This window comes from Salmo salar, chromosome 16 (assembly GCF_965601325.2).
Source record: "Salmo salar chromosome 16, fSalSal1, whole genome shotgun sequence".
NCBI lineage: Eukaryota > Metazoa > Chordata > Actinopteri > Salmoniformes > Salmonidae > Salmo > Salmo salar.
Window position 1 is genome coordinate 66,832,886 of NC_138306.1, and position 16,210 is coordinate 66,849,095.

The window sequence follows — 16,210 nt, forward strand, 5'->3', positions numbered from 1 at the left end:
CACTGCGGTGAAAGGTTACGTGATTAGTGTCAATGACCTCAACATGTCACAGAACAGAGCCCAGTGTAGTGATTAGAGTTAGTTTGATTTTTTTGGGGGGGGAGAAGGGCGAGGTTGTGTCCTATCATATGCGTACAGCTCCAGTGATATTTTAATGTCGTTCTGTGTTTAGATGGAGAGCGGCTGCATCCTCAACGACACCAACGTGGCTTACACAGGGAGCTGTCTACTGCCCAATGTGAACGGCCAGACAGCCAGCGACAGTCTCCACCCCCAGCTTGACGCCCTACAGACCCTGCCCACCCTCCCAGACCCACAGACTACAGGCTTCTACCTCTGAGAGGGGGGACAGGGGAGGGGGAGGACGGGTGTGTGTGTGTGTGTGTGTGTGTGTGTGTGTGTGTGTGTGTGTGTGTGTGTGTGTGTGTGTGTGTGTGTGTGTGTGTGTGTGTGTGTGTGTGTGTGTGTGTGTGTGTGTGTGTGTGTGTGTGTGTGTGTATCAGTGCAAAGAGAGACCATTGGACCATTTTGTCAGGGGGCATAACAAAAATAAACAGAGAGGAGGAGAAGCAAAAGAAGAAGAATTAAACCGAACCGTGGATGTTAGGACTTTCTATGTAACATTCTCTCCATTTCATTTGTGTACGACGGACTCAGGACTCCGGGAAAGAGCTCAGGATAGTGTCTCTCTGCACTCTGACAGTAGTTTCCCCACTGGCACACAGCTCAGGGGAAACCAAATGCATCTTCTCATGTTGTTACACATTTTTTTATGAAGGGTATGGTTGGTTGAGAGAGCGGCAATTTCTTCACCACTGTGAATTTCATTGTTTTTCTTTATGGGTGTACAAAATACAGTTTCCGACAAAGATTATTAACAAGACTGTGAGAAGGGAAATTTTTGACCACTGTCAGAGCTACAGTACTGCGCTTCAGTACAGTATAACTTGTTAAAGGAGGGAAAGTGAATGTGGGTATGGAACGGATGGAGAAGGATTGATATGGAGATGAATATTCCTTATGAAGAATGATGAGACATATTGATTGATTGAAGGAGCTGGATGTCTGAAATGATTGTGAGGTAGATTACAAATGTTCTGTTCTGTGTGTTTATGTTTTGTTGCGTCGTCTGCCCATAGAGAGGAAGCGGAATTGATTCAGGCCTATCATTTTGGTTTTGGTGATCTACGTGTTGGTAAAATAGTATTTAGGTTGTCCTCTTACATGTTATTGAATATGATTGAATATGTGAAACAGATCCCACATTGTGGTCAAATGGTATCTAAATATGAAGAGGGAGAGCAGATCGGAGGAAGGGATGACCATTTTGGTGTTTGTTTATTTCCATGCTGCATTTTAGCCTGGAAGAAGTTTACGTTACCAGTACAATGATGTTGTGTATTTATTTAAATGGCACTCAAATCAACCGAAGCATTTTCTTCTTTTCTTGACTGGCTACAGTGTGAAATCACTCAGTAAATTAAGTTCCGGAATACAGCAGTAGATAGCTTAAATTCACTAAATTCAGAAGTAAACAAACTAATTCCAGATCCATCATTCCTCATTGAAAAGCTTTGAGAAAAATATACATTTGGATTCAAGTTGATTTCCTGAATTGAAATGAAATTGAGCTAAACAAACTGTATTCGATGCTAAGAGGCAGAGGAACGGGAACGGCAGTTTCTGACGTGACGAGAAAGGTCGTTTCAGTGGGCCTCCTCTCTTACAGGGCCCTAAGTGATTCCATCATGGTCATCTATCACAGTGGTTCTCAAACCTCTCAGAAGATTCACAATTCTGCTGTAGCCTTGAACTAACTCACCTGATTCACCTAGTCAAGGGCTTGATGATTAGTTGACGAGTTGAATCGGCTGGGCTAGCTTTAGAATAGATCAAAAGCGTGGAACAGGTGCGGGTCCCCAGCAGAGGTTTGAGAACCACTGATGTATCACACTGAAGACCTATTCCATGAGGTTTGACTTGGTCATACGCAGACTCATGAGCATTGATACAAAAACCAAATGAGAGGACAAGTATTTTAAAGAGATTCTGTATTGAAAAGTTGCAATGTTGAATGTGTTGTGTATATTGTAAAAGAGTTGTAAAAATATCCTATTTGCAGTATTTCGTTATTAAAAAGTGCTGGAAAATAATTTTTATTAATATTGGTAGCGTTAGAATTTTCTCCGTCCTAAATGGCACTATATTCTCTACATAGTGCTATACTTTTAACCAGAGCCCTATGGAACTTGGTCAAAAGTAGTGCACTATATAGGGAATGGGTTGCCATTTGGGATGTAACTTATTACATAAATGTCACTAACAAACGCATTTACAGACTTGCCTCTCTCTTTGTATTTGTTTGTTTGTCTTTTTTTGTATACAGACATTTCTTATACGAAATAGATTTATTTAAATCAACCAGGAGATATATGTAAAAAATAAAAAAGCAAGGTGACAATCAATAACAACAAAAACTGCTTTAAAAAAAACTGTTGTGTAAATAGTAAGGTAATTTTTATGACATTTGTTGCAAGCACTACTTTAAAAGCACTGGTCCTTACAAGCAATTTTTCTCTAGCACAAAAAGTAGTCTTGTAGAAAATAATTTGGGATTCAATATTATATGACTACAGTACCTACAGTTCTGTGTTTTATTTCAAAGTCATGTTTGGAGAGCTTTTTGTGACTTTTACTCAAAAGAATATTGTGCCATAGTGGTGACATACTGGAGACACATCCCAGATTTTAATGTTTTATGTTTAAAGATACAATGGTGTCATTGTTCTTTTTTTATCACGTTGAATTTAATTTGATATTCTAACACACAAAGTTATTGTAGATGTAAAACAAAATACAAATAAAAGCAGTTCAAATGTTAAAATATACTATTTGATCCTGGAAATAAAGGATTTGTGCAATCACAGTCCATCTTAATCATAGTATGTTTGTGCTCATATTGTTTTGTGTCTCTTTGAAAAGTGTTAATTTAACAATTATTTCTGATTGGTTCTGTAATGTACACTATGAACTTAAAGGTGTTGATTTTTTAACACAGACAGATAGACTTGTGGGGGACAGACAGACATTTAGGGAACAGACAGACATTGAGGGGACAGACAGTTATGAGACAGATGGTCAGACAGACATTTAGGGACAGACAGACAGACTTGTAGGGGACAAACCAAGGCGCCAGGGTTCCAGTCTGGAAGCATGCTTTCGAATTCCCAGAGGACAGCTTCGGTATTGCATTTCAACTGAAGCACGGCCCAGAAAGACAATTCCCATCAACGGCCCCATAGAGAAGTCAAATTCCAAAATTCATAATAAAACACTTTAGTCATCACCTTTGTGCACCAAAAAAATCCATTGAATTATTCAAATATTAGTTGCTGAGGCCGATATTTTTTTTTATCACTCAGCTGAAGATATTGACATTTTATATTCATGCTCTGATGTCATGAGCCCAGCTGGCAGAGTTCCCGGATCATGTTCGCACGATACTGCTGTCTAATCAGTGCTAGTGCACAAGCATAGTAGTCCCGGTAAAAAAAGATGTCAACGACCACGAAACGGCGTATGCGAACGTGAGTTGATTACGTTGAAAACAACGGGCGTCCATCTTGGACGCTGTCTCCAGTACTTCTATACCTAAGTGGGACAGACAGATGTTTGAGGAGACAGACAGACTTGCCCTGGAGACAGGAGTGACGCACGCTATGCACCACCCAACCAGGAAGTGAGACAGTCTCTCTGAGAGTGCTTCTATCTCCATCCTCATTGATCGCTTCTCTCCATCCATCCCCCCTTAATCCCCTGGACAATCTCTCCCTTTTTGCACAATGGCAATGTGTGAACACTGACCCCAGGAGCAAGCAAACAAACACATATTGATATCACAGTCACCCCGGGTGGAGACTAGAATAACTACTCCTACCAACAGAGGGGACACAGTGACAGGCATCCCGTCCATGAAACTAGCACGCCATTTTCTCCATCACTTCCTATCTCCTTTCTGTCTCTCTCCTATATGTCTCCTGTATGTGTATCATGGGCTGTGTTCAGAAGCAACGAAATGGGAGAACATATTTTGAAACTGAGTGAGGTAGACCTGGATTTCTGTGGCAAACCTTTTTGGTACGCTTTGGTACGCCCTACTGAACACAATGGACCATGATAGACAAGGTGTTGGTTGGTGGAGACAGGAGAGAGACCCTCTGTGGCGTAGCGAGACAGTCCAGAGTCCAGACAGAAACAGCCCCCTGCTTCGTCACTCTAATGCCTGCCAAGTTCCAAACAATCTCTGTCTAATGAAGTGTGACAGCCTGACAAATTTTATTGAATAGAAACGCAAAGGGCTATTTTTGAATGTTCACAAAAAAATCTTAGTCGGACCATATTGGGAGCATTAATTCAAGAATATGTAAATCTTTCACGTGGGGACTTTTACATACAGTATTATCTTGGAAGTAGTTCATGCTTTACAAAGCTTCTCCATTACATTCGCCTTTAGAAATTGATGTAATTATAACATGGTTTTATTCCAGTCCCCGGCAGCATATATCCTGTACATGTTTATCTACTTTAGAACGATGGGGAGAGTGTTCAGAAACCAAAGAGAGACGCAATGCCCAATAACAGATGCGCAGGGTCACCAAAGCCGACCAATCCCCTCCGTTCTGCCTCTGCCTCCCTCACTAGCTGTTTTCATCTTTAATGACCCACATGAAATCATTTATAAGAGTTTTTCTTCTCCTTTGGTTTCCTCAGTTAGCCATGGATGCTTGTAACCTAATCAACAGGAGGAAGCAGGTCTAGCCCTTAGGTCTTCCCCAGAGTTTTCCAGCATGTCACACTCCATTCCAGGGGGGAATGTTTTTAAGGTGCGGATGGAGCTCGTATGTATAGAAGGCAGTTGCTGGGGTATAGGAGGAGAATGGAGGGTGTGTGTTCATGTCCTGGTCATTGAGATGATCCCTCTCTACTCCATACCTCGCCCCTGTGTGAACAGTGAAAACAGAGGCGGTCCAAATGGCACGCTATTCCCTACAAAGTGAACTACTTTTGACCAGAGCCCAATGGTCCCTGGTCAAATGTAGTGCACTACATAGGAAGCCATTTGGACACAGCCGTAGCGCACAACACTATATGCATTATAGATTCACCATCAACCCTGGAGCTGAAACACTGAGCACTCTCCCATTAGGTCACGACAACTTACTCCTCAATTAAGAAGCTTTCCAGGTTTTATGTCACCACAGCAGCCTAGTGCATAGAACACATATAAAATATTCAATGGTTGCTCCATACCATTCAGGGCAGGCCATTTCCCTAATGGCAAATATAGGTTCCGTACCGATGCTTTGCGAGCAGCAATCTTGAGAAAGAGAGTGGTGACCTGGTTTTTGAGTGACCTGGTGACAGCAATGGTTACATTTTACATAACATTTGAGTAATTTAGCAGACGCTCTTATCCAGAGCGACTTACAGGAGAAATTAGGGTTAAGTGCCTTGCTCAAGGGCACATCAACAGAGGGCCCAACGCTCTTAACCACTAGGCTACCTGCCGCCCTACTTGAATAGAATACAATACGCCAATACTTGACTACAGACAATCAAGGATAACTGCAGGGTAGGACTGTGAGGGCCTTAGATATACTGCAGTTATTTTTTCCAAAAGCAACAGAAAGATGGTGTGTTTGCTTTAGTAAGGATAGAGTTCGATCTTGGTTTCAAGTACTTTATCATTGAGTCTTGCATTGTGTCCTGGAGTATCCTCTCTCCTTTGTCCACTCCAGGGACTCTGAGTGCTTTATAGATCGGTTTCTGTGTTGTTTCTTCTCTCTTCTCTTTTTATTTGTCTTCTGTGTACTTGACACACTGTGTTGCCCAGGAAGAGTGTTGCTGCTGGAGACAGATCTCTCCATCGACCCCTCCCTACCTTCATCCATTCCTCCATCTCTCCCTACATCCCTCCCTCCCCACTAGTGCCCTGTCGTTCAGCCCCCCCATCCCCCAACACACACACACGCCCCCCCCCCCCCCCCCCCACCACCCCATGGGCTGTCAAAGCACATTACTTCCAGCTTGTTGCACACACTCCCCTTTCTCTCTCCTCCTCATAGCAACATTGATTTTTGTTGGGGTTATATATATATATATATATATATATATATATATATATATATATATATATATATATTAAGATCATTTTTACTCTTTTTAACTCTACTGAAAAGTTGTAGAGTTGAAACAATGATATGAGGCAGAGTTGAATGGGATTTCTCTCTCTGTGTACTTTTCAACTGTAGTGTAGAGCACCAATAACCTGAAGCCACAACAGTAGTTATCTATGCTGACAGTGTTTAGAAACAACATTACTTTAACAGCAGACACAAGCCATCGTTCCATGTTATGTTTTCTCTAATGGAATGTGCTTGCACTCACACAAAGAACAGAAAAACAGAAGACTTGTGCACCGAGACACTTGACCTCTCTTGGCTCCCGAAGGTTGTACAGAATGTTGTATGCTCTTAACATCAACTATGAAGATATCAAATCCCTTTAGCTCAACAAGCCAAAGCATAAAACAGACATGGTGTCACGCTTGTTTGTAGAGAAGGACCAAGGCGCAGCGTGAGTATCCTTCCACATCTTTATTAATATGTGAAACTTCGCAAGACATACAATAAACTATAAACAAAATAACAAACCGTGACGACAGAGGTGCAACATGCACTAACTCAAACTAAGATCCCACAAACAGGTGGGAAAAAACTGCCTAAATATGATCCCCAATCAGAGACAACGATAGACAGCTGCCTCTGATTGGGAACCATATCAGGCCAACATAGAAATATAACATCTAAATTACCCACCCTAGTCACACCCTGACCTAACCAAAAATAGAGAATAAAAAGATCTCTAAGGTCAGGGCGTGACAGTACCCCCCCCCCCCCCCCCCAAAGGTGCGGACTCCGGCCGGAAAACCTGACTCTATAGGGGAGGGTCCGGGTGGGCATCTAGCCTCGGTGGCGGCTCCGGTGTGGGACGTAGACCCCGCTCCGCTCGCGGATCCGCCATCTTTGGTGGCGACTCTGGTTCAAGGATCATCGCCGGAAGCTCCGGACCGTGGACCGTAGATCACCGCAGAAGGTTCCAGACCGGGAACCCCCGCTGGAGGCTCCGGACCGCAGACCGTCGCTGGAGGCTCCGGACCGCAGACCGTCGCTGGAGGCTCAGTGCCATGGACCGTTGCTGGAGGCTCAGTGCCGTGGACCGTCTCAGGAGGTTCCGGACCATGGACCGTCTCAGGAGGTTCCGGACCGGGGACCGTCTCAGGAGGTTCCGGACTGTGGACCGTCTCAGGAGGTTCCGGACTGTGGACCGTCTCAGGAGGTTCCGGACTGGGAACTGTCGCCGGAAGCTCTGGACTGGGAACTGTCGCCGGAAGCTCTGGACTGGGAACTGTCGCCGGAAGCTCTGGACTGGAACTGTCGCCGGAAGTTCTGGACTGGGAAGGCACACTGGAGGCCTGGTGCGTGGAGCCGAGACAGGATATACTGGACCATGGAGGTGCACTGGAGGTCTGGAGCGTAGAGCTGGCACAACCTGTCCTGGCTAGATACTCACTTTAGCCCAGCAACTGCGGGGCGCTGGCACAGGACGCACTGGGCTGTGAAGGCGCACTGGCGACACGGTGCATAGAGCCGGCGCAGGATATCCTGGACCGAGGAGACGTACTGGAGACCAGGAGCACTGAGCCGGCACAACCCATCCTGGCTGAATGCCCACTCTAGCCTGGCAAATGCGGGGAGCCGGCAACGAGCGCACCGGGCTGTGAATGCGACCTGGAGATACAGTGCGTATCGCTGCATAACACGCTGCCTGACCGGTCACACGCTCCCCACGGTAAGCATGGGGAGTTGGCTCAGGTCTAAACCCTGACTCCGCCAATCTCCCCGTGTGCCCCCGCCAAATTTTTGGGGGGAGCTGCCTCTTGGGCTTTCGTTGTCGTTGTAACTCCTCGTATCATCGCCGTTCCTCTCTTGCTGCCTCTATCTGCTCCCTTGAACGGCGATACTCTCCACTTCGCATCCTGGGCCCTGCTCCCCTCATGATCTCCTCTCATGTCCACTCATCCTGGCCATGCTGCTTGGTCCATTTTTGGTGGGATCTTCTGTCACGCTTGTTTGTAGAGAAGGACCAAGGCGAAGAGTGAGTATCGTTCCACATCTTTATTAATATGTGAAACTTCGCAAGACATACAATAAACTATAAACAAAATAACAAACCATGACAACATGCACTAACTCTAAATAAGATCCCACAAACAACAGGTGGGAAAAAACTGCCTAAATATGATCCCCAATCAGAGACAACGATAGACAGCTGCCTCTGATTGGGAACTATATCAGGCCAACATAGAAATATAACATCTAGATTACCCACCCTAGTCACACCCTGACCTAACCAAAAATAGAGAATAAAAAGATCTCTAAGGTCAGGGCGTGACACATGGGTCCGCCACAACTCCACATGTGGAAGAGGGAGCTGTCATGAAGGTTTAAAGAAGAGGCATGGCCAGTGTGGGAAGAGAAGGAGGAAAGCTCTTATGGACTTCCCCTCCCGGGCATGATGCACCCCTCCCTCGGAGTATACAGACCTTAACCTAGATCCTTAGATCCCCCCTGAGAGGTGTGGAGCACAGTGGAGCTAGCCTGCCATCTAGACTGCTGCTAATGCAGTAAACAGACACCCTGTATTCACGGTAAATGCTACATGTCAGCTCAATCGGAAATGACCTTTATATTTCTATTGAGCAATCTGTAATGCTTCAGCGATACAGATTGAACAGAGCCTTAAAATGTATATTTGTCATAATCCATGTGTTTTCCATTTTGCAATTGCGAATGAAAATGAATGAAAAAAAACAGACCAATTTAGTTATGGAGAAATTACTTTAAAGTTAACTTTTGTCTCCAGTGGAAAAGGTACAGTAATATTTTCATCAGAAACACTGTCTTGGTGACTGAAGAATTCTAGACAGGCAAGAACTAGGACGGTCCAGAGCCATATATTTATTTGTTCTAAATATATGCCTATTGGATGGTCCATTTCCTGGCTGTGTGGGAAAGGTCAGGAATTGGCCAACTGAAAGCTTGCACTTAGTGTCTAGTGGGCCCACAGGGAGTGGGGTGGGGGGGGGTGGTTGCTAAGGGAGTCTGAATTGGTCATCAGTCAGCTAGCATCCACCAAGCCAGTTGGACACCCATTCTCCTGACCTTGTACTAGCTCCCCTGTGTGTAGACTTCAGCAGCACTCAATACTCTGCTATACTGTAGGGACGGCATTTAAATGTCATATGTAGAGAGACCAAGTAGTGGTTCCACAGAATGTACTAAACATAAATGTAAATGTACATTAAGACAGATCACACAGTATTGATAGCAGCTTTAATGATGTGTCGAATAGAGCTGAAATAAACTCAAGCATATTGTGCCAAATGTTACTTGCTCAGGAGGTTGGTGACACCTTAATTGGGGAGGATGGGCTTGTGGTAATGGCTGGAGCGGAATAGGTGGAATGGTATCAAATACATCAAACACATGGTTTCCATGTGTTTGATACCATTCCATTTGCTCTGTTCCAGACATTGTTATGACCGTCCTCCCCTCAGCAACCGCCACTGGTTACTTAGGCTATGTAATGTCCATGTTGCAGTACAGACAATGAACTAACGGCTAACAGTCAGCATATACAGTGAGCTCCAAAAGTATTGGGACAGTGACACAAATATCATACTCCCAAGACATGCTAACCTCTCAACCTTAAAATAACACGGAAGGTCATCATTGTTCACAATTCATTCAGGTTGATCCATAATCATGCTAGCATGCACATTAATGTAGAAGTGTTTAGAAACATATTCTATTCATAAAAGTGACTCCAAAATTACACAATACATTATTTACCGTTCACAAACGGTTCATTGTTCATTGTGGGCTATGAATATGGAACCAAATACTTAACTCTTTGCTACTTTAATACACAAGTGAATTTGTCCCAATGCCTTTGGTCCACAAAAATGGGGGGACTATGTACAAAAAGTGCTGTAATTTCTAAATGTTTCACCCGATATAGATGTCTGCACTTTAACCTCATCATCATTGTATCATTTCAAATCCAACGTGCGGGAGTACAGAGGCAAAACAACAAAAAATCTCTCACTATCCCATACTTTCGGAGCTCACTGTATTAGCAAAAGACACAGTCATAAATAATTTGCTGTAATTTTACCTTATGTTAGAAATAATGTTTTTTTTTAAAAGCCTTTCGTGAACTAACACTCACACTTGACTCTTTTCCCTCTTACTAGCTCTGACTTTGCTGATAACTACTTTATTGAGGAAAACATTTACTTACTATGACTTTGATGTGTGGTTGTCCCATCTAGCTATCGTATGATGAATGCACTAACTGTAAGTCGCTCTGGGTAAGTGCATCTACTAAATGTCTAAAATGTAAATGTCACTCTTCATCCTCCTCATCCGATGGGAACAGCCTAATACAAAGTGATGCCTCATGATACAGAGTGACATCACTCAACAACTTCACTTCCTGTGGCATCTTAATGAAGTCATACAAGACATTATCATCATCAGGAAGCAGGAAGCCATCCAACCAGCCCAGGGGCTCTGCAGTATTTGGATGTGTCATCAGCTAATACAATGTTATTCCTCCCAGCAGGGGGGCGGCCCACCCCTGCCACCATCCACTCAATGAGTTAGCACATCCAGGGGGCACCTTCAGCAAACGGAGGCTGTGCCAATAATAACCCTGGCCCGCTCTCCAGCCAGCCAGCAGCCAGCCTAGTGCTTTAAATAGACACAGATCCAATCAAATTGGCAGTTTTTTTCTCTGTAAAGGTCAGTGAGTGCTTTCTCTGATAGACCTGGAATCCCAATGTACTGTAGATAGGTAACCAACAGGATATAGAGAGAGGACTTCTTGGTAGAAAAGGTGTAGACTCTAGAGATCTTCTACTGCTGGGGTTAACTCTTAGCACCTCACCTCTGTGGCCCAGGTGTAGTGACAGTCTGTCATATGTATTCTCTGTCACAGCACTGTCCCCTGCAGTTCAGCAAGAGACCAGCGGCAGCACTCTGAGAGCGGTTGGCTTAGCGAGAAGGATGGTTCCAAACGGACAAAACCGGGATCCCACAGATCAACCTGACCCCTTGGCTTGACACACAATGGTCTGCATCCCAAATGACACCCTATTCCCTTCATAGTACTCATTTGGGACGCAAACCATGGGACCTGACCTCATACTCTCACATAAAGCAATACAAAATAACATTGATTAAAGTTACCTATGGGAGCCAACAGGAAAACTAGCCTAAGCCTATGTCCAATTGCCCACTGTCATACATACTGTGCATGTCGTGAACAGTACACTGTTTGTCCATTGGACAATAGGAGACATTCCTTCTGCCTTTGTATAATGCCTTAGTGAGCTTATTTTGCAGCACGGTTTAACTTACAACCTTCTCTGGCAGTGTGTTATGGGTGACTCAAAGCAGCGGGCAACCATTAGCTTGTCTTTTGTGTCAATATGCCACAACAGGTTTTGATCAGCTGCTCAGTTGTTGAGCCCCAGTGGATGTGGAGGGAGGCAGTCGGATACAGGAGGAAACATGAAATATTCATTGTGTGGAACTAACCAGGGTTGGGGGTCAACTCAAATAGAAAGCAGTCAATTCAAGAAGTAAACTAAAATTCCAATAAAAAAAGGAAAAAGGAGCATATGTTTTAAATTATTTCTCATTAACTGAAGGTATTTATGTAATTGGTTTTTACATTTTTAGAGTTTAAATGTAAATTTGAATTGACTGATAATTCGAATTGACCACCATGCTGGTCTGAGATCTTCTCTGTGCAGAGATTTTGACATAAGCAATTAACTCTGTGTACTTCCACTCATGATGCAATCATTTGTAAATTTTGCTAATTGAAATCTCTTTTCTTTATAATTTATCCAAATTCAACCTGGTGAGACCCTTTGTACAGACAGGATATCCTGACACAGCCATCAGCCTATCTACACACATTGTATTTGCTCCTGCTTCTCTTCATGGACTATGATAAAATGTCAAAAGACCCCAACCACCCAAGCCATAGACTATTTTCTCTGCTGCTTCACTGTAAGACGTACCGGTGCATCAAGTCTGACGCCAACAGGCTCTTAAACAGCTTCTATCCCCAAGCAATACAACTGATAAATAGCTAACTGTCACGACTTCCGCCGAAGTTGGTCCCTCTCCTTGTTCGGGCGGCGTTCGGCAGGTCGACGTCACCGGTCTTCTAGCCATCGCCGCTCCACCTTTCATTTTCCATTTGTTTTGTCTTGGTTTTCCGCACACCTGGTTCACATTCCCTCATCTGACTACATGTATATTACCCTCTGTTCCCCCCATGTCTGTGTGTGGAATTGTTTGTTTGTTACATGTGGTTCGCATCAGGCTGGTTTGCGCCGGGTATGCGTTTGACCCGTGTGTTTTGTTTATTGTACCGTTTGTGTACTTTGGGGGTTATAGCTGTTTTCCTTGGGCATGAATAAAGTGCGCCTGTTATCACTCATCTCTGCTCTCCTGCACCTGACTTACCTTCAACCAGTTGCGCACATCGTGACACTAACAAAATAGCTACACGGACCAAGTTTACCTTGTATCTTTATTGACCTTTTATTTCAGTCTCTATGCACACTCACAGGGGCCTACACACTCACACACACTGTCACTCCAACGCAAACACAAACATTCAAACATTCACTCCATAATTTGCTCATTCACACATAATATGCACATGCATTTACACTGACTTGAAACACCCGCACACCCACTCACATGCAAGCTGCTGCTATTCTGGTTATCTTACATCCTGTTGAGCAGTCACCTTATCCCTACACATACTGTATCGACCTCCACCACTCCACTGTTCCTGCATGTAAATGTGACATTGGAACTGACTTTTTAAATATTTATTGTATATAGTATGTTTACTTTCTTACTTTATTGTGTATTTCATATTTATTAATCTTATTTCTTGTGTGTTTTTATCTATCAATACATTATCATTGATTATTGCATTGTTGGGTTTTGAGTTTTGCAAGAAAGGAATTTCACTGTACTTGTGACATTAAAACTTGAAATTTGAAACTTGTAAATATTATTTGCTCTGAAACGATTTGCTGTCAAAGAGCAAGATGTGCAAGATTTGATGCCCTGAAAGATGAGATGAGTGGAAGATGAGATGATGACATGGAGAGTTTGTTAATCCCAGCCCTGCTCTGTTGTTTTGCCTCTGTAATGGAACTGACCCAGACATGTTTCTCTGTAATGCTTTCTGATTGGTAGACCGCCAAAACGAAATGTAAACAAAGGGAGAAAAGAGGAAGAGAATACCCCCCACTCATAATATTTTGATGGGGCTTCTCGATGTTAACAATTCACTGAGCTGAGACTCACTCTAGTTTTGTCCTGGGGCTGAAGACAGTGCACAGGAGAAGAACTGTGGCCTCTGATGTAAGGCCCCCCAACCGTCTGTGTGTGTGTGTGTGTGTGTGTGTGTGTGTGTGTGTGTGTGTGTGTGTGTGTGTGTGTGTGTGTGTGTGTGTGTGTGTGTGTGTGTGTGTGTGTGTGTGTGTGTGTGTGTGTGTGTGTGTGTGTGTGTGTGTGTGTGTGTGTGTGTGTTCCATCTGCTATATGCCAAGAGGAGAGCTCAGAGATCTGTCTTCAAGGTCATGTTCACTACACAATATGGAGTTGGGTTTTGATAACTGGTCGTAAGATTTGCTAGCAACAACATTGAGTCACCGTCCGTCGATTCTTGTAAAAATGTCAATTACCTGTACCTATGTTTGTCCTGTACAACTGTACAACTGTGGTCCTTCTACAGGGTGTTGAAATTCATACTTTTGATAAAAACTTTTATCAAATACAACCATCGACTTTTTCTTCATTTGTGTTGCTCATACTACGTAGTCAGATTCAATTGGCACATGAACATTCACGCTTTGTTGAGCAACACAAATGAGGAAAAAGTTAGTGGTTGTTTCCAAATAAAAGTTTTTATTAAAAGTATGAATTACAGCACCAAACACATGGTTTTCCATTTACTCCGTTCTGACCATTATTATGAGCCATCCACCCCTCAGCAGCCTCCACTGGTACAGGTAAGCGTTTTCAGAATTGACATTTTTACAGGAATAAACTCAATGCGACCAGGTATCAAAACTCAACTCTGCCTCGATATAAGAGAACTAAGTTGAGCGTTCCTCAGCTACAGCATACAGGTATATGTCTATGCTATACATTCAGTGCTAGTGACTGTAATTACTCATTCAAACCAGGCTGTGCATACAGACATCAATACTGTCTATGCCTTGCCCTTGTTAGTTACCAAAGACACCTGCAACAGACAGAGGACAGAGCTGTGCTGTGCTGCACAGAGAGGAGGTAGAGAGGAGAGGAGGAGGTGGAGGAGGAGGAGGAGGAAGAGGAAGAGGAGGAAGAGGAGGAGGAGAGCAGAGAGAGACCATCTCCTGTTGCCTTGATGAGATAGGAAGTGACAGCAGAGTGCTTCATAGACTGGCACTGGGAGCCAATTATAGGTTTAAAAAATATCCACTGCCTACAGATGTAGGATCTTAATGGAAAATTCCACCCAAAAACGTTATTTTGGTACTTGTTTCATTAGTCCATTGTTGACATAGTGTAGTCCCAAAATGTTTTGCTTGTCAGCAATCAAGATTTCAAGATATGTAATTTTCAAAATACAGAAATCATCCCCTGATGATGCGTTTTGCATCATGTGATCTAAAACGCAGCATAATTTTTTGTGAGGAAAAATCAAGTCTGAAATTTGAAAGTGGAAATTACAAACTTCAAAAGCCTTTTTAAACCTCAAATACACTACAAGTTTGACATTTTCTGCATTGCATCAAGGTTCCCCTGCAACAGGGTGATCAAATTAAGATCCTACATCTATACCTGGCTGTCCAGTCTTCCTCCCATATCCTGCACACACACACAAACACATTTGTGCATACACACACACACGCACGCACACACACACACACACACACACACACACACACACACACACACACTTAACGTATGCACATACACACATCATTTACTGAAAATTCCCGAAAATTGTTACAGACACTAAACAAACACACACACAAACATACATACATACACATGCACACACACATGCACACACACACTGCATACACACACTTCTCCCTTCTCTCCCCCGGAGGTGTTTTCTTTATCGACCGTGGTTCTGTCTGGAGATGTTCTCTGTCTCACCTCAGTTCACTCAGCTGTGTAATGTGTACCGTCACTTTAATAGCCTGCCTGGCAGCCTCCTTCCTCTGTAACCCCCAGCCCCAACCGCACGACAATAACCTAACTTACCTAGCTACCAACCAAAAAGATGGTTTGGTTGGTTCTGTGCTCTACACTGACCACCAAGCTCACAGTCCTGGGTTTGAACTCCTCCATATGCAACTGGGTCCTGGACTTCCTGGCGGGCTGTGAATTAGGCCGTGAATTAGGCCGCAAGTGTGCGTCCTCAGTCCTCTCCTGTACTCCCTGTGTACCCTCGCATTGCGAGGCCTCACACAGTTCCAACTCCATCATCAAGTTCGCTGATTACGCGACAGTAGTAGGTCTGATTAACAACAATGACGAGACGGCCTACAGGGAGGAGGTAGGCACTCTGATGGCGTGGTGCCAGGTAAACAACCTCTCCCTCAATGTCCGCAAAACAAAGGAGCTGATCGTGGACTTCAGGAGGAACCAGGCTGGGCATTGTTAGGGATTTCTGCCCTATGTGCACTCAAGAGACCACAGGAAAACTTATTTGGTCAGAGGTTAGTTTGTTTAATAAGAATTGCAACCCGGAGTATACACTTACAGCAATTTGCAAGCAAGACGCTCAGCTCTCAAGATGGTGTTGTCCCTTTTTATCCACAACTGAAGTTCACCCCACCCAGGGTGATGTCCTATAACTTTAATACCATATAAGCTCATAATTAATAGTTGCTAATACAAAGATGTCTCTGCTAGGCGGAGTTCAGCTTATTTTTATTTGCAGTCAGTTTCCCAATCCTTCTTCCTCCTTTTGCTATCATGTGCTA

At 43.8% G+C, this 16,210-nt stretch overlaps 1 protein-coding gene across 1 annotated transcript in view; it reads left to right on the forward strand.

Annotated features, from left to right (window-relative positions):
* Positions 1-342, forward strand: part of ahr1 (aryl hydrocarbon receptor 1 alpha) — a gene marked incomplete at its 5' end in the record, with an annotated part of 89,515 nt that extends 89,173 nt beyond the window's left edge. Inside the window, 1 exon segment of the mRNA NM_001123686.1 lies at positions 173-342. Within this exon segment, the coding sequence (NP_001117158.1) occupies positions 173-340 (168 nt within the window). The 3' untranslated portion in view covers positions 341-342.
* Positions 343-16,210: the final 15,868 nt, after the last annotated feature.